This window comes from Leopardus geoffroyi, chromosome C1 (assembly GCF_018350155.1).
Source record: "Leopardus geoffroyi isolate Oge1 chromosome C1, O.geoffroyi_Oge1_pat1.0, whole genome shotgun sequence".
Taxonomy (NCBI): Eukaryota; Metazoa; Chordata; class Mammalia; order Carnivora; family Felidae; genus Leopardus; species Leopardus geoffroyi.
Genome location: NC_059328.1, coordinates 127,509,403 through 127,532,267, shown reverse-complemented (window position 1 = coordinate 127,532,267; position 22,865 = coordinate 127,509,403). Strand labels below are relative to the sequence as shown.

Genomic DNA, 22,865 nt, shown 5'->3' with positions numbered 1-22,865 from the left:
GATTTTTACGGTTTCAGATCTCACATTTAGGTCTTGAATCCATTTTGAGTTTATTTTTGTGTATGGTGTAGAAAATTGGTCCACTTTCATTCTTTTGCATGTAGCTGTTCAATTTTCCCAACACCATTTGTTGAAGACTATCTTTTCCCCACATGTCTTTTTATTCCAAGTAAAAAGGAATGGCAAATAATTTTCATCTCCTATATCAGCACTAATCAAGTGATATATGGCTAGTCACCTGCCTAGAGGGCTATTCTGAGAAGATTTCAAGGCCTTGTGTAGATTCAGAGAGAAAGAGTTGACTAGCAATACCTACCCTGGGCACTGCAGTTAGGAATGGAGACACCTTAGGGAGTGGAGGCCTCAGTGTTCATGAGGCCAGACACCCTCTCTTTTACTTTGCTTGTGTTCTCAGCATCAAGGGTACAATTCTGTAATCTTCACAATCTTGGAATCCCTCTAGGACATTATCTCAAGAGATCTTTGAAACAGCCTTGTGCAGAAAATAGGAGCAGAGATCATCCTCATGGGACCATTGTGAAAACTGATGCTCTGAGAGATTACATGGTGTGCCCAAACAGCCAGTGAGTGAAACTACAGGCCTTTCTATCACTGGCTCATCAATACCCACTAACCTATGAAGCTTCTATTCATTTTTGTTTCTAGAGCCTTTTACAGCCTGGGACAAAGTAGGTGTTTACTAAATTATTCATTGAATGAATAAATGAATTATATAAAATAAATGAATTGCCAGCCTCTTATATAGTCAATGTTTGTTGAGAGGCTGTGTAATCTGATAAAAATAGGGCTTAATACTTTGCTGGTTCCCAGTTTGAGCCCAAAGCCATTGCTTTACTTTGACACTGGTTTTTGGTTGACTCACTAGATGCTTTTTTTTATTCTCTCACAGTTCTGCAGGCCAGAAGTCCACAATGGAGATGCTGGTAGGGCCACTCTCCCTCTGAAGTCTCCAGAGGAGACTCCTTCCTTGCCTCTTTCAGCATCTGGTGGCTCCAGGCATTTCTTGGCTGTTGGCTGCATTGCCCCAATCTCTGCCTCCATCTTCTATCTTTCTCTTTTAAGGATGCTTGTCATTGCATTTTGGACTCACCCAGTTAATGCAGGATGATCTCATCTTAAGATCCTTAACTGAATTACATCTACAAAAACCTCTTTTCCAAATAAGATTACATTAACTGGTACCAAGTTAAGATTTGGACATATCTTTTTGGGGACCACCATTCAACTCACTGTACCAGGAAATACCTTACTGTAGGCGTTATTTCTCTTTTTTAAGAGGGGATGTGTGATCATTTTATGTCAGTATTGCTAGACATAAGGAAAAACAAAAGTATATTTTAAATATTAAATGATTTATGCATTCTATAAAAAAACAAGGAATCCTGATAGTAACAGATGGGACACATGCTTGTATTCATTTTGAGGCAGGGATGGCCTTCTGGATTGAGGTTTATGACCATAGATGTGGCCTGATGATTTGTGGGCATCTTGTGGATTCTCTTTTATTCGTTCTGAGGAAAAAGGGTTAACATTTTTGGGGTAACCTAAATCCCCTCCAAAACATGCATATGAAAAGGAAAACCTTTAAATAGGAACATCAGTAACAGAGACTATTTTTTTTTAATTTTATTTATTTTTATTTTTTATTTTTTGAGAGAGGGAGAGAAAGCATGAGTGCAAGCAGGGGAGGGGCAGAGGGAGAGGGGGAGAGGGAGAGAGGGAAAGAAGCCAGAGCAGGCTCCATCATCAGCACAGAGCCCAAGGGTGGGGTTCAGGAGGCTCTCTCCTGACCGACTGTGAGATTGTGACCTGAGCCAAAATCAGGAGTCAGACACTTAACCAACTGAGTCACCCAGGTGCCCCATAGAGACTTGAAAATAATCCAAAGTTTTGTTTTTCTCCATAGCTATCAAGGAGGACTTAGTGGATGTTCGATCTTACATCGCTCGTGCCCTCATGGATGGCTTTGAAGGCCCCTTTGGTTACAGCCAGAGGTTTGGACTGTATCATGTCAACTTCAATGACAGCAGCAAGCCAAGGACTCCCAGGAAATCTGCCTACTTTTTCACCAGCATCATTGAAAAGAACGGTTTCCTCCCCAAGGCCGTAAAGAGACTGCCACCACCCAGTATAGCAAACTTCCCACGTAAAATCAGAGCCTTCACTTTTCCGTCTGATGTGCCCTCCAAAGCTAAAGTAGTTTGGGAAAAGTTCTCCAACCAACCCAAGTTTGAAAGAGATTTGTTCTACCATGGTACTTTCAGAGAGGACTTTCTCTGGGGCGTGTCCTCATCAGCCTATCAGATTGAAGGAGCTTGGAATGCTGATGGCAAAGGCCCCAGCATCTGGGATAACTTCACCCACACACCAGGGAGCAATGTGAAAGGCAATGCCACTGGAGACATCGCCTGTGACAGCTATAACCAACTGGATGCCGATCTGAATATGCTTCGAGCTTTGAAGGTGAAGGCCTATCGCTTCTCTATCTCCTGGTCTCGGATTTTCCCAACAGGGAGAAACAGTTCTATCAACAGACACGGTGTTGATTATTACAACAGGCTGATCAATGGCTTGGTGGCAAGCAACATCTCTCCCATGGTGACACTGTTCCACTGGGACCTGCCCCAGGCCCTCCAGGATATTGGAGGCTGGGAAAATCCTTCCTTGATTGACTTGTTTAACAGCTATGCAGACTTTTGTTTCCAGACCTTTGGGGACAGAGTCAAGTTCTGGATGACCTTTAATGAGCCCACGTACCAGGCATGGTTGGGTTATGGCTCAGGGGATTTTCCTCCAAAGGTGAAAGACCCAGGCTGGGGACCTTACAGAATTGGCCATGCAATCATCAAAGCTCATGCCAGAGTATATCACACTTACGATGAGAAATACAGGCGGGAACAGAAGGGGGTCATCTCTTTGAGCCTCAGTGCACACTGGGCAGAGCCCAAGTCCCCTGAGATCCCGAGGGATGTGGAGGCAGCTGACCGAATGCTGCAGTTCTCACTGGGCTGGTTTGGCCACCCCATTTTCCGAAACGGAGACTATCCCGATGCCATGAAGTGGAAAGTGGGGAACAGGAGTGAGCTTCAACACTTAGCCACCTCCCGCCTGCCAAGCTTCACTGAGGAAGAGAAGAGGTACATCAGGGCCACAGCTGACGTGTTCTGCCTCAACACCTACTCCTCCAGAATTGTGCAGCACAAAACACCCAGGTTAAACCCACCCTCCTATGAAGATGACCAGGAGACAACCAAGGAGGAGGACCCTTCATGGCCTTCCACAGCAATAAACAGAGCTGCACCCTGGGGGACACGAAGACTGCTTAACTGGATCAAGGAAGAGTATGGTGACATACCCATTTACATCACTGAAAATGGAGTGGGGCTGACAAATCCAAAAGTCGAAGATACTGATAGGATATTTTACCACAAAACCTACATCAATGAAGCTTTGAAAGGTATGTGAGAATTCATGTCCCCCTTACAGAATCTTCCAGCATCCATATATCATGTGCCTGACATGGTTTGGCAAAGTGGATTACAAACCATAAACAAGTCTCTCTTAGGCTCTAACTCCATAATTCTTTTCCTGTCGGGGGTTACATATCCCTTTGGAAATCTGAAAAAAAGCCATGGTCATCTACCCAGATGTACACATACAGAGTCCCCATACAAGTATTTTCATGGGTCCATCTATTCATTATTGAGCAACTACTATGTGGCAAGTTCTATTTTAAGTGCAGTGAACAGAAAGATAACTTTCTGTTAACATGGTGCATATGTTATATTCTGGTGAGTTTCATGCACCCCAGAGCAAGAAACTCTTTTCTAAAACACATTTCTATGTGTAACTTCTACAGTGGGCTGAGACTCTTGATTTCAAGCCTGTCCCTTTACCCCAACAAAAGAATTTGGTTTTGCAAAGATTGGTCATTAATACTTGCTATGAGGGCATCAGTGCTGGCAAAAAAAGAAGGTGCTCTGTCCATCTGGGCATACATTAATTGTGGGTACGAGTTAATGGTTTAGGACTACTGTTTTAAGTGATGTGCCAGTACTTATCTAGGGTTCTTGAGAACCTCACCCTCCAGGTGTAAAGCTCTTCTCTGCTCACTTTGGAATGTTCCCAGCCTACCGACTTGATGGTGTAGACCTTCGAGGGTATTCTGCATGGTCTCTGATGGACAACTTTGAGTGGCTGAATGGCTACACAGTCAAGTTTGGACTGTACCATGTTGATTTCAATAACATGAACAGGCCTCGCACAGCAAGAGCCTCCGCCAGGTACTACACAGAGGTCATCACCAACAATGGCATGCCGCTGCCCAGGGAAGACGAGTTTGTCTATGGACAGTTTCCCGAGGGCTTCATCTGGAGTGCAGCTTCCGCCGCATATCAGGTGAGAAGTTCGGGGCAGTTCAACGACAGCTATTGCAGACCTACTATGTGCCAGGCTGTGGGCTTGGTGCTAGGAGGGCAGGCAAGAACAGGGGATTGCCACAGACCTGGAGCAGGAAAGTATGGGTGCTGTATATGGAATCTGGGAGGTCCTCTCCATGGACAGACCAGCTTCCTCACATCCCCCAATTCAGGCAGACTCGTGGCTGCTTGGGCTATGCTGAGAGGGATGTAGGCAGGCAAAATGGAGCAGGTGGACCTGGGCACAAACACTTAGGCAGAGACCCGCAAACCAGAAGATTGTCTGCTGGAATATGTTTGTTTCTCACCTAGTCTCTTCCAAGCAGGCAGTTGGCTCAGAATGGCTGTCACGTGGGCCTGGGCTTGTTTTGATGTCCTGGCAGCATCATACTGTAACCTTATTCATGCCAAAATAAGCTCAATAATACAGAAAATACGAGGGGTTTCCCTTTTTCACAGAAAAAGATAAAAAGCAAAGAGTCACTTGCCCAGGCAGCTAGTGGAGGTCCCTGCTTTACATCTTCTGCCTCCATTCATTTTCTTTGAAGAAGGAGTGGAGGCTCTGTGTTCCCTGCGGACCCTGGGCAGAGTCAGTGCTGTGAGCTGACCTGACTCTGGGTGTGCTTGTCCCTTGGGTTTCCTTCTAGTCAGCCACAGCTGCTGAAGATGTTTTTGAGGGGGGTGAGGGTGAGCTCCTCCCAGATGGCTGCACTACCAGGTCACAATGAAGTCTCAGACTAAATTAAGCTACGTCCAGACATTTATTAACTACATGTACAAACACAAAACCTGTTCGTGTATCCTATTCTGTAGACTGGAGGAAACCCCCATTCTTGGTCCTCTTCGGTGCTCTGGCCAACACTTCACTTGAAAGAAACACTTGAGGACATGCCAGGGTTTCAGAGACAGTGTTCTGTTACTGTTACTGCAGGCAAACAGAGTCCTCTGTAGCAAGGTTTCCCCAATTTGGCCTGATTGACATTTACATAGATAATTCTTTGTTGTGGGGCTTTCCTGTGCACTGTAGGATGTTAAGCAGCATCCGTGACTTGTACCCACTAGAGGTCAGCAGATTCCTCCCCAAGTTGTAACAACTAAAAATGCCTGTAGACATTTGCTAAATGTCTCTTCAGGGACAAAATATTTCCTGGGTGAGAACCACTATCCACAGGTTTACAGCTGGACACAGGAAGGGTTAGGAATTCATTCTAGGGCACAGGTGGCAGACCTTGTAGGATTCTTAAACACTGTCCATGCAAGGGAAAAGGAGTGTCCTTGAAAAGCTTTTAGCCAACCCACATCTTGAATGATTAAACTGGCATTAGCAAGCACCCATTTCTATTCATTAGACAGCAGGCACAATTGTCACCATTTGAAACATTATGTGGTCTAATTAGCAAAGAGTTAACTGTGAATCAAGAATTGATTAGAAGGGCTTATACTGTGGCCTTCCTGATTAGATACTACCTGATTGTGCATTCTTTTTTTTTTTTAATTTTTTTTTTAATGTTTATTTATTTTTGAGACAGAGAGAGACAGAGCATGAACAGGGGAGGGGCAGAGAGAGAGGGAGACACAGAATCTAAAACGGGATCCAGGCTCTGAGCTGTCAGCACAGAGCCCGTCGCAGGGCTCAAACTCACGGACCGTGAGATCATGACCTGAGCCGAAGTCAGACGCTTAACCGACTGAGCCACCCAGGCGCCCCTATTATGCATTCTTTTTAAAACCTTTTATTTGGAAATCCTTTTGAACACAGAGAAAAGTTGAAGAAATAGTAGAGGACTCCTGTATATCCTTTCCCCATATTTCTCGACTGTTAAAATTTTACCATTTGCCATATTTTCTGTGTGTGTGTGTATGTGCACACACATATATATAGTATATATATGAAACTGATTTTATCACTTGAATAAGAAAGTGTTTACCAGGTTTCTCTACCATAAAATTAAGTATTTCTTAGTTATAAATAATCATTATTTTGTGGGGATCTACTTGGAGACTATATAAATAGCCTTTTCCTCATCAAATTTCATCTGCTAGTTTTAGCAGCTGTTGATAATTTGTGCCTGAATCAGTCATTACTGTGATAGGTGACAAATGGTGATTTTCTAATTTCATGATTCCTCTTATATTTATCAGGGGGCATTCAACAGAAAGGTCAAACTTTGACTTTTCTCATATTTATTCATAATATATAAATATGCATCAGCAGTATGGCCTGATGCAGTCCTTTTTTTATTCAGTGAGTTATCATATTATTATGTATTCAGATGTTCACATTTTCCACATTTTGCTATGGGGAGTGCCTTTTAGCCAGATCCTGTGTCCTTTTCACATGGCCCATCATTATTTGAGCACTTGCTTAGTTCTTTCTTGTACAAGATGTTCCAGACTCAGCTTATACCTTTTCTGTCCCAGCCCTGTAATCATCCCTTTGTCTAATGAGCCCTTTCTCTTACTGGATAGGGGCATTTAGAAACCAAGATCTAGGTGCTGGATGTGCTCACTGCTACTGGGGTGTCATCATATGTTATTTCTATATCTACCCCATCTCTATGTGGATTAACAACATTTTTTTAATGTTTATTTATTTTTGAGAGAGAGACAGAGCGTGAGTGGGGAAGGGGCAGAGACAGAGAGAGAGATACAGAATCCAAAGCAGGCTCCAGGCTCTGAGCTGTCAGCACAGAGCCCAATGCAGGGCTTGAACTCATGAACCATAAGACCATGACCTGAGCTGAAGTTGGACACTTAACCCTCTGAACCACCCAGGCACCCCCTATCTCTATGTAGATTTTAAAACATGAGTTCATACTGATACCTCCAAATCCAATCCACAGGCTCGATGCTAGCTTTCCCATTGCCCATATTTATCTCTCTTTTCTCCAGTGGTGAAAAATCTAGCTCCTAATAGCCTCAACATGGTTACTTATTTCCTTGATCCCTCTGCATTAACTGATCTCTTGCACTGGTACCTTCCTGCTGGCCCTGAGCCCACTTGCATGGGGCTGTGCAGGCCACGCTGGGGTGCGTGTTCTTGGTCAGGATGCCAGCAATACCTTAGCTCCATCCAGTCACATAACATCATGGTGTATGTGCTATAGTGCTTTAAAGTAAATTACAGGGGCACCTGGGTGGCTCAGTATGTTAAGCGTCCGACTTTGGCTCAGGTCATGATCTCACGATTCATGAGTTCAAGCCCTGCGTTGGGCTCTGTGCTAACAGCTCAGAGCCTGGAGCCTGTTTCAGATTCTGTGTCTCCCTCTTTCTCTCTGCTCCTCCCCTTGTGCTCTCTCTCTCATAAATAAATAAACACTAAAAAGAAGTAAGTTACAGAACTTGTACCTATCATACTACCTAAGCCTGTAAGTAGGCATTTGCCTAGTGGCTTATGGTCACTTTCCCTATAAGGTGGGGGGCGGGGGGAGGGCAGGGGGAGAAGAAGGAGGCACAGAAACTGTGACCCAGGTCCTGATTTGAAATTCTGCCTCCGCAGCTGGCATCAGTGGTATTTGTTTGACTGTGATTGGGGCTGGAGGCATGTGATTGTTCATTCAGACTTTTAGTGCACAGCTGCCATATACCAGACACTGCTACATTAAGTGCTGGGACACCAAGATGAAAGTCACGATGCCTGGGCCTCAGAGTCTTATGGGAAGTCAGTCAGCAATCCCGTAACTGTGAGATGCAGCGTGACGCTGCCAGGATGGACACAAAGTGTGTACAGAAAGCTCTAGGAGTCCAAAAATCAGAGGGTGGCCAGAGAAGTTTCCCAGAGGAAGTGACACTGACATGGGTCCTGACTTGCAGCTCCCCCACTGACAGAAAGGAACTTGTGAAGGCTAGACTGCATGACTTAATTTGACCATGTCTTGTCATCTTGAGATCGAAGGTGCGTGGAGAGCAGATGGCAAAGGACTCAGTATTTGGGACACATTTTCTCACACACCGCTGAAGGTTGGAAATGATGACACCGGAGATGTGGCCTGTGACAGTTATCACAAGATTGCTGAGGACGTGGTTGCCCTGCAGAACTTGGCTGTCTCCCACTATCGCTTCTCCATCTCCTGGTCTCGTATCCTCCCGGATGGAACCACAAAATATATCAATGAAGCAGGCCTCAACTACTATGTGCGGCTCATTGATGCGCTGCTGGCTGCCAACATCAAGCCCCAGGTGAGGTTGAGCCCCAGCCAGGGCATTGGTCAAGTCCACCTGGGGGAGCCAGATGGGCCAGGGAGCTCTTTACTGTGTAAACAAAATGCTGTTTTTTAGATTCAGTTTTTGAACTATCAATAAATTCACATGATGCAGAATTTAAAAAGCATTAAGAGTCCACAGTGAAGATTTACCTTCAGTCTCTGACCCCAAGCCATCCAGTTCTCCTCCTTACAGGCAGTCAAGTTTGCTAGGTTCTCATGTCTGCCTTTTGCAGAGGCCAGTCAGGAGACCTGTACATGTGTGCGTGTTTGATCCTTTCCCCTGTTTTTTCCTAACGGTCACGTACATGCAGTTTGGTGCTTGCTTTTAATTAATGGTATTTATTTATTTTTAAAAAATGTTTATATATTTATTTTGAGAGAGAGAGAGAGAGAGAGAGAGAGAGAGAGAGATCAGGGGAGGGACAGAGAGAGGGAGAGAGAAAATCCCAAGCAGGCTCCCCATTGTCAGTGCAGAGCCCAATACAGGGCTCAATCCCACGAACCGTGAGATCATGACCTGAACTGAAATCAAGAGTCAGACGCTCAATTGACTTAGCCACCCAGGTACCCCCCTTTTTTTAAATAGGCTTCATGCCCACTGTGGACCCCAACATCAGGGTTGAGCTCATGACCCTGAGATCAAGACCTGAGCTCAGATCAAGAGTGGGATGCTTAATTGAGCCACCCAGGTGCCCCCTCATTTTTTTTTTTTTAAGTAAGCTTCACAAAGCCCAGCATGGAGCCAAGTTTGGGCTTTGAGCTCATGACCCTGAGATCAAGACTTGAGCTAAGATCAAGAGTGGAATGCTTAACCAACTGAGCCCTTAACAGTATTTTTTACACATATTTCTGCAACCATATGTAGCTTCCCTGTTTATTCTTTTTTTTTTTTTTTTTTAAATTTTTTTTTTCAATGTTTATTTATTTTGGGGACAGAGAGAGACAGAGCATGAACGGGGGAGGGGCAGAGAGAGAGGGAGACACAGAATCGGAAACAGGCTCCAGGCTCTGAGCCATCAGCCCAGAGCCTGACGCGGGGCTCGAACTCACGGACCGCGAGATCGTGACCTGGCTGAAGTCGGACGCCCAACCGACTGCGCCACCCAGGCGCCCCTATTCTTTTTTTTTAAAAAAAGTTATGTGGAATTGTTTATATCTTACTTCTTGAATTACTTTTCTGTTAATTAACACTCTTCCCTGTGGTGTTTCCAATATTTGCCATCTTAACCAATGGTGCAATGAGTAACCACAGGCATACATAATTTTGGGTAGGTGTAAGTTTATCTGTAGGCTGTAGTCCTTGGAGCAGAATTGCTGGGGCAAAAGTGCATGTGTTTTGCAGCCAGGAGTTATTTTTTTTAACATTTTCACTTATTATTTTATTTTTTTTTTAATTTTTTTTTTCTCAACGTTTATTTTTGGGACAGAGAGAGACAGAGCATGAACGGGGGAGGGGCAGAGAGAGAGGGAGACACAGAATCTGAAACAGGCTCCAGGCTCCGAGCCATCAGCCCAGAGCCCGACGCGGGGCTCGAACTCACAGACCGCGAGATCGCGACCTGGCTGAAGTCGGACGCTTAACCGACTGCACCACCCAGGCGCCCCTTTCACTTATTATTTTTGAGAGAGAGAGTGCATGAGCAGGGGAGGGGCAGAGAGAAAGGGGGACAGAGGATCTGAAGTAGGTTCTGCGCTGACAGCAGAGCCCGATGCAGGGCTCGGACTCACAAACCATGAGATCATGACCTGAGCTAAGTCAGACACACAACCGACTGAGCCACCCAGGCCCCCCAGCAGGAGTTATTATGAGTAATAATACAGAAGCTCACTTGAGAGCTGACTTTGCTGTCACCAAAATTTTTAAATTTTACTTGGGAGCCTAAGAACGTGTCTCCTCTTCACCTGGGCCCTATGTGAGAAAGCGCTGGAGGGCGCTCTTCTATGAAGCTGTGTGTTTCCTCTGCTGTACTGGCTGGGATTACATACTGCAGCCAGAACATGATCTCCACATTACCACTTTTTTTCCCCTCCAAATAAAGTACTATCTGGACTTTTTCCCTCATACTGCTAACATTGTTGGAGCTAACCAGCCACCTAACACTTACTACCATGAATGCTGAGAGAGAAAATGGCCAGGTGGCTGCCCTGAGAGGACAATGAACTTCATTACACACGATTCAGAACTACATCAGAGAGCATGTAACTCAAGCTCAAACAATCATATAGCCCTTGCAGGCATGGAGACACTGAAGAAAGGAAAAGCGCTGGGCATGGAAAGCTTCAGGGAGGTGTGGATCCTGAATAGAGAGGAGAATGTGGATGGATGGGTGGGCAGGGGAAGGGCATGCCATGCAAAGGGAGAGACTGGGTCTGGGCTAAAGAGGGTTAGTGGCCCAGTGCAGACTGAAGACAGTGGACATCTGGCTTAGCCAAGATGGGGTGTGTGAGGGCATCAAGGGGAAGGCCAGGGAACAACAAAGGCCACAAGGACATGGCCTGGAGGCCCATCTCCAGCAAAGTGTTCCCAGCTCCACAGGAAGAACTTCCAGATACACCGGATGAATTTCATGGGGGGTATCCCATTATAAATGAAATGCTTTCATCCTCCTCCTGGAGCCTCAGAGCCTCGCTTAGTACAGTCTATCCAGGCTGATTCTGAAGCAGCAGTGTTTCTGATTCCTGACTGCAACCAGAGCAACACTGAAGAGTGGCCAGGGCGGTGGCCACATGACATAGGCCTCACAGTGATTCCATGACATGCAGGTCTTATTGCCTGAGCCCAAGGTCACAGAGCTGGTAGATGGCAGAGCCGGGACTCACACCCAGGCTTCTCTGATCCAGATGGGAGTCTCATACTTCAAAACAGCTGCCCCCCCCCCCCCCCCCACCAAAGAACCTGTGAGCTATTTCATGTTTTCATTCATTCTCCGCTTTCTTGGCATTTGTGCTGGTGCACAACAGCACCAGTGATTTCCCATGGAAGTAGGTCGATGGAACTGCCAGTCTTGCTTTTGCACAGGTGACCATTTACCACTGGGACCTGCCCCAGGCACTCCAGGACGTTGGAGGCTGGGAGAATGACACCATTGTGCAGCGGTTTAAAGAGTATGCAGATGTGCTCTTCCGGAGGCTGGGAGACAAGGTGAAGTTTTGGATCACTCTGAATGAGCCCTTTGTGATCGCTAACCAGGGCTATGGCTACGGGACATCAGCTCCAGGTAAAGGTTCTAGGCTCAACTTGTCAGCTCTTTGGAGTGTGGTGTTCTTAGTCTCACCAAGACTTGAAATCCTGGAGGCACTGGAAGAGGAGGCCAAGAAAGCCCTGTGGCGGTGCTTTACAATCGCTGCCTCTTGTTCAAGGCTGCCTGACAGGCAGCAGGTTTCACCTTCTGACACCACTTTTTGCTAAATACGGATTTTACATCTCAGTACTCTCCAAATAGCTTCATTTCTTTGTGCTTTTTTTTTTTTTGACTTGCCTCAGATGGGAAGCTTCCCGAGATCAGGGACATGGTCTAATCGGTGTAGGGAAGGACTAGTCATCAGGCTGTACAGGTCCACAGTGTGTTTTCTGCAACTTCAAAATCCAAAAGTTTCCAAGAATTGATTTGGCTGACCTGAGCTCATCCTCACTTGAACCAATATAAGGTAGATCATGGGCATTATCCCACTTAGTGTCAACATTTCTGCTACAGACACATTTGGCTCCTTGATTACAGAGCGCTCTCCTGGGCCCTGCTAGGGTGATGTGTAAACATGTTATAGGCAACTTATTACTTTTCTAAGACACATAAACCTTGTACTTCCAAACCATATGGACCCTAAGGGTTTCGAATAAGGGATTGTGGACCTGTCCTTGTACCTTTAGAACCATCCAGTTTACCTTTTCTTTAGTTCTGAGCTTAAGAAAATAAATTTGTGTTTATGCAATTCCTTGGGATCACATGTAAAAGCTGAAAAGTGCCACAAATCATTACCACATTTATCTCCCCTTGATCCTTGGTTGGTGCTTTGGTTTACCATTCCTTCAACTTTCTTCAACACGTGAGAGGTGACCTTTCTCACAGCATTCGCTCCCAAGGAATCTGTCATCTGCTTCCATCAGCTACACTGTCCAATGCTCCTTCCACTCTAGTTCCCCATCCGCCAGGATGTCAACTCCCAAGGCACATACTTTGCTGGGTAGTTTGGGACATAGCCACTCTCTGGGGGGACTTATAGAAACCAACATTTACCAAGTGTCTGCTCACCAGACACAGTGCTGCTTGGTGCTTCACATACACGACCTCATTTCCTTCTTACAAGAACTCTCTAGTGCTCACTTTGCCAAGGAGGAGCCTGAAAGACTGAATTACCCAAAGTTACACAGCCAGCAAGTAAGAAGTGAAGCCAGGATTTGAATTTCCTTCCTCCTGACACCCAGACCTACACTCCCCCAAACATAGAGGCTGTCTATAGGCAGAGAGTGATATTCTTGGCCATGTTCATTCTTCATTGACATCCATGTATGTGTTTCCAGGAATCTCCTTTAGGCCTGGCACTGCCCCCTACATTGTTGGCCACAACCTAATAAAGGCTCATGCTGAGGCCTGGCATCTGTACAATGATGTGTACCGTGCCAGTCAAGGTGGTGTGATTTCCATCACCATCAACAGCGACTGGGCTGAGCCCAGAGACCCTTCCAACCAGGAGGATGTGGAGGCAGCCAGGAGATACGTTCAGGTCTGTTTTTCCTTTGGTCATTGTTATTACTCTCGTCTGTTTTTCCCTCCTGTCGTGAGCTAATGGAAATAGAATTGGATTACAAAACAAAGATTTAGGTTGAGGACCCTGTTTTTCTGTTACCTTATTTTGTGAACTTGAGAAGATCACTTAGCCATTTTTATACCTTAGTTTCCTCATGTATGAAGTAGAGATGACCTATCCATATCATAGGTTTGCTGTGATCAAAGTTCTTTGGGATTGAGTTTTCTTTTAAGTCTTAAAAATGATTTGTACACGTCCTTGCTGCATGCAACACTGGCTTGAAGGTAACTAACAGAAATGCCATCTCTTCAATCTCTGGTTTGACTGTAGTAGCTGATAGAGCAGGGCTGCAATGTTACACTTCACCTCTAGGTGTCACCATTTAATTTTATTTACTTGGCCTAAGAATTCCTTGAGTAGGGTGTGAAACTCATTAGTGCCCCTGATCTTCCAATTCTGAATTTTAACATAAGGACATGCACCTTTGGTCATGAGATTTTGCTCCTAGGAAGTAGAGTCACTCGTAAGCAGTGGACCATCCTTATTTCAGTGTGAGCCCCTGACATGAGAGAAAAGAATAGCATTTGTCAGGGCACAGCTTTTCCCTGGTTCCTGCTAGTGTCTCTGACAAGATTAGAAAGCACCCTCTCCCATGTTTCAGCATCAAAAACAAGGGTCTCTCTCTCTCTCCACACTGGTCCCCACTTTTTAAAAAAATTTTTTTAATGTTTATTTATTTTTTTGAGACAGAGAGAGAGAGAGAGAGCATGAACAGGGGAGGGTCAGAGAAAGAGGGAGACACAGAATCCGAAACAGGCTCCAGGCTCTGAGCTGTCAGCACAGAGCCCGAAGCGGGGCTCGAACCCACGGACCACGAGATCATGACCCGAGCCGAAGTCAGACGCTTAGCCGACTGAGCCACCCAGGCGCCCCTGGTCCCCACTTTTTAGCTCTGTGGAGGCGCCTGCAGACTACAGCATTCTGAGGGGACGATATGGGTCTTGGTTTGCCAGACTTTTCACAAGAGAACTTGGTAATAGAGATCAAATTAATGAATGCAAATATGAGCTTAATTTTCCCATTTGTTAGCTGGGGAAAAAGTCTTGGAACAAAATTAATGCATCCCTCATTTTAGAGTCACAAAACTGGTAAATTAAAGCAATCATTTTTTCTGAAATCAAAACCCTGAACCTCAGGAAATACTAGGCTCTAATCTCATTAGATTGAGCCACTTGTCGGTGAACTGTGATACAGCCCAGGACCATGATACACACACAGCATAGTAAAATCAGCTTCCACAGAAAGGAACGGCTTGTTACCTAGAGTGTGCGAAGCCTCTTTTGCCAGGGTGTGTGTTCCAAAGCGTCCTCTCTGAAAATGGAAGCCTGCCCTCACCCCACATTTCAGGCATCAACCAGCAGGTGAGGGGGAGATGGGGAAAGGTCAAAGAAGCCTCTCAGGACCCCAGGATCATAGCATTCGTGTCCCGTATCCTCCCTGAGGGTAAGGATGACCTAGACCCCATTCAAGAAAATAGGTTGAAAAGTTCCCCAAAAGCTGGATTGACTGTGAATCCAAAGCTCATGAAGAATCATCCTTTGCCTTGGGCAGCCAAGAAAGCCTTGAATTTCAGCCCTCCCCAGAAAGTTCTGGTTGATCCTTAGGCAGGATGATGGGGAAGGACCTGATTTGTGGTAAGAGGACATCCACAGCCTGGAGGCTTCTGGTCTCCCCTGGTCTTCTGTAGCACCTTGCTAAGGGCAGGCAGGCAGGCAGGCAGCATCTATCGAGTCCTGAGGCAGTGCTAAGTGAAGTGCGTCGCCCTTCGAGCTGCAGGGGTTGAGAATGCGGCCCTGCTCCCAAAGTGAGAAGATGTGTGGGCATTTAAGCTGGAACGTGCATGCAGCCACAGAGATGCGGGTTTAAGACTGGGCATTGGGGAGATAGGAGGGTGGTTCCAAGGTCAGTGACTTATAGGCAGGGAAGCTGCTGTCTCCAGGTGTGCCCCCCGCACCCCATTAATGCCAGGCTGTCACCCCAACCCCACCTGCAGTTCATGGGAGGCTGGTTTGCACATCCTATTTTCAAGAATGGCGATTACAACGAGGTGATGAAGACACGGATCCGTGACAGGAGCTTGGCCGCAGGCCTCAGCAAGTCTCGGTAGGTCCTGGTGCCCACACGCTCAGCTGGGGAAGGGTCAGGAGGAAGTCTGGTCTGGGATGCTGAACTGAGGCTCCAGGTGGGCAGCTCAGTGTTGAGAGTGTGGCTGTTGGGGTCGGAGAGCTACTGTATCTCTAAGTTTCCCTGATTGCTGGCAAGACTGAACACGATCGTGTATGTGAAGCTTTCAGCCAAGGACAGGGCTTTGCTACGTGTTTGACAAAAGGTAGATGTGATTATTATTCTGCAGAACAGCCAGGAAATGTGTCCCAGGGGCCCCCACTGCTTACCCTCTCCCTCACTGCAAGGATGAATTTCTCTGTTTACTAGATCATCATGTTACCAGTGAATGTGAGCAGCAGTGAGTGATGGCCAGGCATGTGCTTTTTGTCATTTGGCCAGTAGGTTGCGATGGTTGCACTAAAGATGTGCTCCTTCTGGACCACTCCTCTGTCAAGGGAGTAAGAGCAATATCAACACCTAACATTTATCCTTCTGTTGGTGCTCTTAGTCCTACTTAAGGAGGAATAAACTGAGGCACAAAGATCATAGCAAGATTACCCAGCTATTGAAGTGATGGAGTTGGGATTTGAAACCAGGCTGACTCCAGGGCCCACCCTCCAGGTTTGAGAGTCATCTGGCTGGGATTAGAGGTGTGTGTGGAGAGGAACGGAGTGACCTGGCTTTATGGGAATGTACCCTCAAACTCCAAGGGAACTCATGTGACCGTGAGCAGGGGAGGCTAGAAGCAATTCAAGAAGCATGAATTCCTAACCTAGCGTGTTCATCTTTCCCTTATGTAGCCCAGCTGTGCAGGTTACACAACCCAGTCCCCATCCACACAATGCACTCCTGCCCTGGTGGGGGCAAGCCTGCTGAGCAGGCTGTGCCTAAAGGTCTGATCTGCCAACTCTGGTCTGTAACAAGCAGGTCAGCCCTCCAGTCCATCAACACGACTCTGCTGGGCACTTACTGTGTGCCCAGGTCAGGGTCAGGCCCAGCAAGATCCACGTGAGGAGAGGCTTCTCAGTCTGGCTCCTCAAGCTTCCGACAAGCCAGCTGGGAAGACGGTGACTTGACCACTCCAAGGAGTTCTCTTCCCTAATTTCTTCATGCAAAGAAAACTCAGAAGAGGAGATTGGGCAGGCCGAGTAGGATAAGGAGACTTTGTGGACAAGGGGGGACATCAGTTAAGCTGGGCCTCAACAACGAATAGCGTGTGGGAGAGCAAAGGGCATTCCATCCGAGGGGAAGGGTGTGAGAACTGGCCCAGAGGGAATGAGTGCGGTATCTGCAGCTGAGAGTTGGGGGGACTGGCCCCAGTGGCAGTGGGGGTGGGGGGCAAGGCCACAGAACAGAGGGCCTAGAGGCCAGACACAGGGGCTCAGCGCTGATGTCACAAACCCTAAGGAGTCACTACTGGCTCCTGGGCAAGAGAGTGAGGGGGGTGAGGGATTTGGGCTTTAATTTTCTCCCAGTGTTTCAGAAACCCCAGGGAGGGAAGGTTTTGATCTACTAGGTTAACAAGGTAGCACAAATCTTAGGATGAAAGTGTCAGGTGCCCAAGAAGGGTCATCGCTAAGCTAGCATCCTAAATTAGCAGCCCCAGTGTTACCCTGTCAGAGCACGTAAGTAATCAGATACGGCTGAGAGGAATCTATCGGTGCTGCACCCAAATGCATGTTAGTCACATCTTGTAAAAAGTCTCTGAGTACCTACAGTACGTGTGGAAAATGCTCCACCAGATGTTAAAAAAAAAAAAATAGTAAAATCATGTGAGCATAAAAGTCTAACTCTCAAAAGTTCAATAAATTTTAAAAAATATTTCCCCTGCTAATAAGGATGGACTTTGGAGAAAAGAGGCATGCCTAAACAAACCATAACAAAAACAACAGAGAAACTCAGGGCAGATTATGGAAACACAAATTACAAAAGATACTATAACCTTGAGAACATCAAGGATTAGTCTCAAGGGGTGTTATCTCAGACATGTTCTTGATTTCAAAGATAGTAAATATCTTAGATGGTATTTTATCTCAGATGGCAAATATCAAAGTTGCATGTTAATTTCTGAAGTAAATTAAAATGTATCCATGTATGTGTACATGTACGTACATAATGTCCATGGGGGAGAGGGGGTTGACCCTGAAAGGAAGGTTTGTAAAATGGTCACTGGTAGTTGTTTTGTTTTTTTTTTTTTTGAGAGAAAGAGCACAAATAGGGTATGGGCAGAGACAAAGGGGACAGCGGATCTCTGCTGACAGCACAGAGCCTGATGCAGTGCTTGAAGTCATGAACTGTGAAATCATGACCTGAGCTGAAAGTCAAATGCTCAACCGACTGAGCCACCCAGGTGCCCCAGTCATGCGTATTTTCATTTGGCCAACAGGAAGAGGAGGGTCTTGCAGGTTTATGGTCTGGAGGGAGGAGCCTCAGGTGCTTTCAGCAGCGGCTGGAAGGACCTCTCCTTGCTCCTGAACAGCTGCTCCCCTCATCACCACCAGGCCTGTAGTTCAGAGTGCTCCCCCAACCCTGCCCCAGGACGTTCTCTTCCCAAAGCATGATGCTCCAGCCCCACACTCTCAATGTCTCCTTCCCACCAGGCTCCCAGAGTTCACGGAAAGTGAGAAGAGGAGGATCAATGGCACTTATGACTTTTTTGGATTCAATCACTACACCACCGTCCTGGCCTACAACCTTGACTATGCCTCTTGGATCTCTTCCTTTGATGCAGACAGGTAAGTTGGCCAACAGGGCACACAGAACTATCTTTGGAGACAACAGCAGGTGCCCCTTTGCCCAGCCTTATTGCACAGCCTCAGAAAGCCGCCTCCTGGTGCCATACACCCTGGGGTTTAAAGAGGAGTCCACTCCTGTGACACTTAATGAAACCTGTCAGTCTGCTAGTAATACCAGCTAGGATTTCCAGGGTGCTTCCCATGGAGACAGACATGCTTGGAGTTTCTTTCAAACGTTATCAAGATTTTGCGATTTTCTTTCCCTTGGTTTGCTTCTATTGTCAAGTTTGTTTCCCTTGCCAGATGTATTTAAGTCAAAATAATAGTAAGGTGTTGTTTTTTTCCCTTTTCGGGGTAAAGGTCAAAAGGGTTATTTTTGCCTTATACAGTCACAGTGGAAACATTAGAAAGCAAGGAGAGGTGTATGTGTAGAGGTATATGACCTCTTTTTCTCTTTATAAATATAATATGTAAGTATATATATTATAAACCATGAGTAATATATAGTTTGGTAGTATTTATACACAAAAATATATTACCAAAAGCCAGGATTATATGTATATACTCTTTTGTTCCTTTTTTTTTTTTTTTTAAAGATTTTATTTTTAATATCCACCCAACACGGGGCTCGAACCCACAACCCTGAGATCAACAGTTGCACATTCCACCAACTGAGCCAGCCAGGTGCCCCTATTTTATTCCTTTTATAACAAGCATGTTTCCATCAGCTGTGAATCCATCCAGGTTCTTTGAAAACAAACAGCTACAGCCCCATTGCATCCTGCAACCCCCAGAGTCACTTGCTGAGGGGGCTGAGAACACTCCCCTGCTGGTCCCTGTCTGAGCACCCACTGGACTCTTGCTGCCTCATCAGGCCTTGCACTTGACCCAGGATGAAATGTCCCGGGTCCAGTTTGGCTGAGCAAGATAAATTCAGTTACTGATTAAGGCTATGTTTTTGTGTTTTTTTTCTGAAGAATTTGGACACGAAGATCCAAATAATTGGTCCTTATTTGAAATGTATGACTCTGGAGACGTTCAAGTTTGTGTTTCCCCCAGCAAATGCTCCTTTAGCACAATCTGTTGCCCTCACCTGGCTCATCACTGAAAAGAGGCAGGGTCTTGGGCATCAGAAGCAGGTCCCAGCCTGTCTGCTCCCTGTTGTCACGTCACACACACTGTTGTTGCTTGTGGCCACACCTGTGGTGTTGACTAGATGTAGTTGACTCAGGGGAGCCCATTCTCTCTCCTGACACAGCATTCACATCCCACTGGAGATTGTGATCAGGGAACCCCAGAGACCTTTCACATCTGTTGTGAAGTATGGTCTATTAACAGAGCGCCTACAGAGGGTCTAGTCCATGAGTAGAGACCATTCTCTGAACAGGTGGAAACAGAGCCGACATGGCCTGTCAAAGCCACACGGGCATTGAGCAGTACAACTAGGAGAATATGAGGCAATTTGACTATTCTAGGTTTAGTTATGATTTTCAAGTCTAGACTAAACCTAAGGCTTTTCTTAGTATAAATCCTGTTTTGTGTTTTGTGCCAAAGGTCTCTTGGAATTTACAAATTGACACCAAATCTCTCATGTTTGAACCTATAGAGGAGTTGCCTCCATCACAGATCGTTCTTGGCCAGACTCTGGCTCCTTCTGGTTGAAGGTGACACCTTTTGGCTTTAGGAAGATACTGAACTGGATAAAGGAGGAGTACAACAACCCCGTAATTTACGTAACAGAGAATGGAGTGTCTCAACGTGGAGAAACTGACCTCAACGACACTCTACGGATCTCCTACCTCCGCAGTTACATCAATGAGGCGCTCAAAGGTAGGGCAGGCCTATCCCTTCCTCCATGTGCACCTTTCACTGTTGGAAACACCTGCTAACGTCTGCAGTGAGAGGAGTACTGCACTCATGAGACCCTGTCATGACAGAGAGGCAGCTTCTCACTCCTGCTGGGTTTAAACTTTTCTCTGAGGCTACACTCCGAGTCTTTTCCTTCCTAGATTTAAGCTCAGCAAGCAAACCCAGTAGCCAGATACAGTGAGGCCTGAATTCCTGGCCAGGGTCATTTCCCTGCTGGATCGTCCCTGAACAGCAGCGCTCTGATGAGGACAGGGGCTAGGAGGAGTAGGCTGGGGGCGGGCAGGGTGTCTGTCGGGTCTGTTCCCCAAGCAGAAGTTTGAGACCCTCAGCTCAGCAGAACCACCTGGGATGGGACTAGGACAAGGGACTATTTAACCCTGAGTCAAAGACACTGAGCACTGCAGCAATAGAAACAAACAGAAAGTCCTATTCCAGTGAAAATCTTTTCCAAGAGCCACTTACTTTCTTTAGGAAGAAGTATTAACACTCTAAGGCACTGCCCAAGACTGGTATCCCCACATGCAGAGAGAGGATCACAGAGGACTCAGCAGGATTAATGTAGTCTACCCATGTTCCTGACTCCCGTTCAGGGCTGAGCCTTTCTAGAAACATGCTGATGGCTCTGTAGGTCCATCCACAGAGGACCTGCACCTGCAAGTGGGGACTGTGGGCGAGTCACGGGCAGGCATGGCTTTTGTAGGCCGGGCGGAATGGTGTCCTGTAATACAAAAGGAAGGAAGCTCATGCCGTGGCCTCTGCATTTAAGCAGCTGTGCAGGATAAGGTGGACCTTCGAGGATACACGGTTTGGAGTGTGATGGACAATTTTGAGTGGGCCACAGGCTTCGCAGAGAGGTTTGGTCTGCATTTTGTGAACTACACGGACCCTTCTCTGCCAAGGATCCCAAAAGTATCAGCCAAGCTCTTCGCCTCTATAGTCCGGTGCAACGGCTTCCCTAACCCTGCAGCGGGGCCACACCCTTGTCTCCAGCCAGAAGGTGAGATGTGGCTCGGGGAGGGACTAAAGCCAGAGGGTTAGTGGGGCTTTTTGGTCTATTTTCTTCTACCCTCCTCTCTGCCTTTCCATTTCCCTCATTCATTCGACCAGTTTTTTTTTTTTTTAATGCTTCAGACATTCTTAGGATGGAACAAAGGAACTCAGGGTTAATGTTACCTAGAAAGTATGCCCTGGTCTGGGAAGAGCAGGTCTAGATTCTTGTCCCAGCCCTACCACTAACTGTGTCGAGACCTTAGGCAAGAAACGAGGCACATGCCACCAGGTTGACATGAGAATCTAATACAATGACTGCAAACAGTGCCTGGCATGATGTAGAGGCCCAATATTTGATGACTGAAAAAGCATAAATTACTATAGAAAAGAAAGAGATAAGTATCCATTTTAATTGTTCACAGATTTTTAAAAAATACAAGTACTTCATTCAGAGGTTCAGTAACTCAGTGAAAGGGACGCATCCCATCACCTCAGCAATGTGCTCACTCTGGATACCTGTGTGACTTATCTATTCCAAGGATCTAGCTTGTGCTTAATAAAGGTTAACACTGATCTGATGACTACATCATCTGCCCTTTGTTGTCCTCTCCTAGATGCTGGACCTACCGTCAGCCCCATGCAGGAGGAGGAAGTTCAGTTCCTGGGGTTAACACTAGGTGTGACGGAAGCCCAAACAGCTTTGTATGTACTCTTTTCTCTTGTGATTCTTGGCGTCTGCTGTGTGACATTTCTGTCATACAAGTACTGTAAGCGCTCCAAGCAAGGGAAAACACAACCAGGCCAACAGGAATTGAACACTCTTTCTGCATTCTGACCCATGAGTTCCCACCTACTCCAGTTCTGCAAAACAAATCTAGTTTGTATGCCTTCGCTGCCCACAAAACTCCCTAGGATCTTCTGCCCATAGCAGACTTCTTCATGAAGGCCTTCTGCACTGTTGGAGACTAATCTTGAAGGCTCTCCAGTCCCTAATGAAAATGGAAATATCTGCATCCTGTCCCAGTATCAGGAATTCATTAAGGTATTGAAGACCCTGAGCCATGCAGAGGTGCAGGCACTGAACTCATCTGGTGGGTCTGTGAGCCACTTAATTTAATTGGGCTGTTTTAAGGTTCAGAAACTTTAAAGGTGGAAATATGAGTAAAAACTAGAGCAGTCCTTTAAACAAGAAATCAACTCTACTGTGTAGATGGACTGCAATGTCATCTCCTGCCCTGTCTTCAGACTCCCTCTCAGCCTCATACCTTGTGTTGCTCAGCAAAGAAAAATGGTACTGTGAGCTGTGTCCTAGGTCCTATGGCTGCTTCTCCTTGAGAGGGGAGGTTCCACAGAAGGTATGCAGTCACACAAGCTCTCTGGGGCTTCTAAGCTTTTCCACCAGATCAAGGCTTTCTGCTTACATTATATATTCCATTGGCAGAGACCCTAACATACAAAAAAAGATGACCTCTGAATGATCCTTTATCCCCATCATAGCCACCTTTTTGTCTTTCCTGTCTCTCCCCTGTCCAGGACGACTTCTAAGGACCCAAGTATGGCTTACAAGGCCCAGGTGATCTGCCCTCAGTTCACTTAGCCTGTTTCCTTTCTTCCTCTCTCAATCTGTGATAATTCTGAACCTCGTGTAAGTCCTTGACTAGCTCATCTTCCTTTGTGTATTTGCAAATAGCATTCTTCTCCCTAGGATGCCCTTT

General features: G+C 46.2%; 1 protein-coding gene across 2 annotated transcripts in view; it reads left to right on the top strand.

Moving 5' to 3' along the window:
• Nucleotides 1–22,153, top strand: part of LCT (lactase) — a 51,133-nt gene extending 28,980 nt beyond the window's left edge. The window contains exons 8-17 of one of the 2 annotated variants that reach the window (XM_045479663.1): nucleotides 1,928–3,478; nucleotides 4,151–4,419; nucleotides 8,328–8,618; nucleotides 11,664–11,862; nucleotides 13,164–13,366; nucleotides 15,444–15,553; nucleotides 18,157–18,291; nucleotides 19,898–20,121; nucleotides 20,930–21,157; nucleotides 21,765–22,153. In XM_045479663.1, the coding sequence (XP_045335619.1) occupies nucleotides 1,928–3,478; nucleotides 4,151–4,419; nucleotides 8,328–8,618; nucleotides 11,664–11,862; nucleotides 13,164–13,366; nucleotides 15,444–15,553; nucleotides 18,157–18,291; nucleotides 19,898–20,121; nucleotides 20,930–21,157; nucleotides 21,765–21,985 (3,431 nt within the window). In that variant the 3' untranslated portion in view covers nucleotides 21,986–22,153. Of the gene's footprint in view, nucleotides 1–1,927; nucleotides 3,479–4,150; nucleotides 4,420–8,327; nucleotides 8,619–11,663; nucleotides 11,863–13,163; nucleotides 13,367–15,443; nucleotides 15,554–18,156; nucleotides 18,292–19,897; nucleotides 20,122–20,926; nucleotides 21,158–21,764 lie in introns of both variants that reach the window. The other variant, XM_045479662.1, reaches the window with a different exon arrangement.
• Nucleotides 22,154–22,865: the final 712 nt, after the last annotated feature.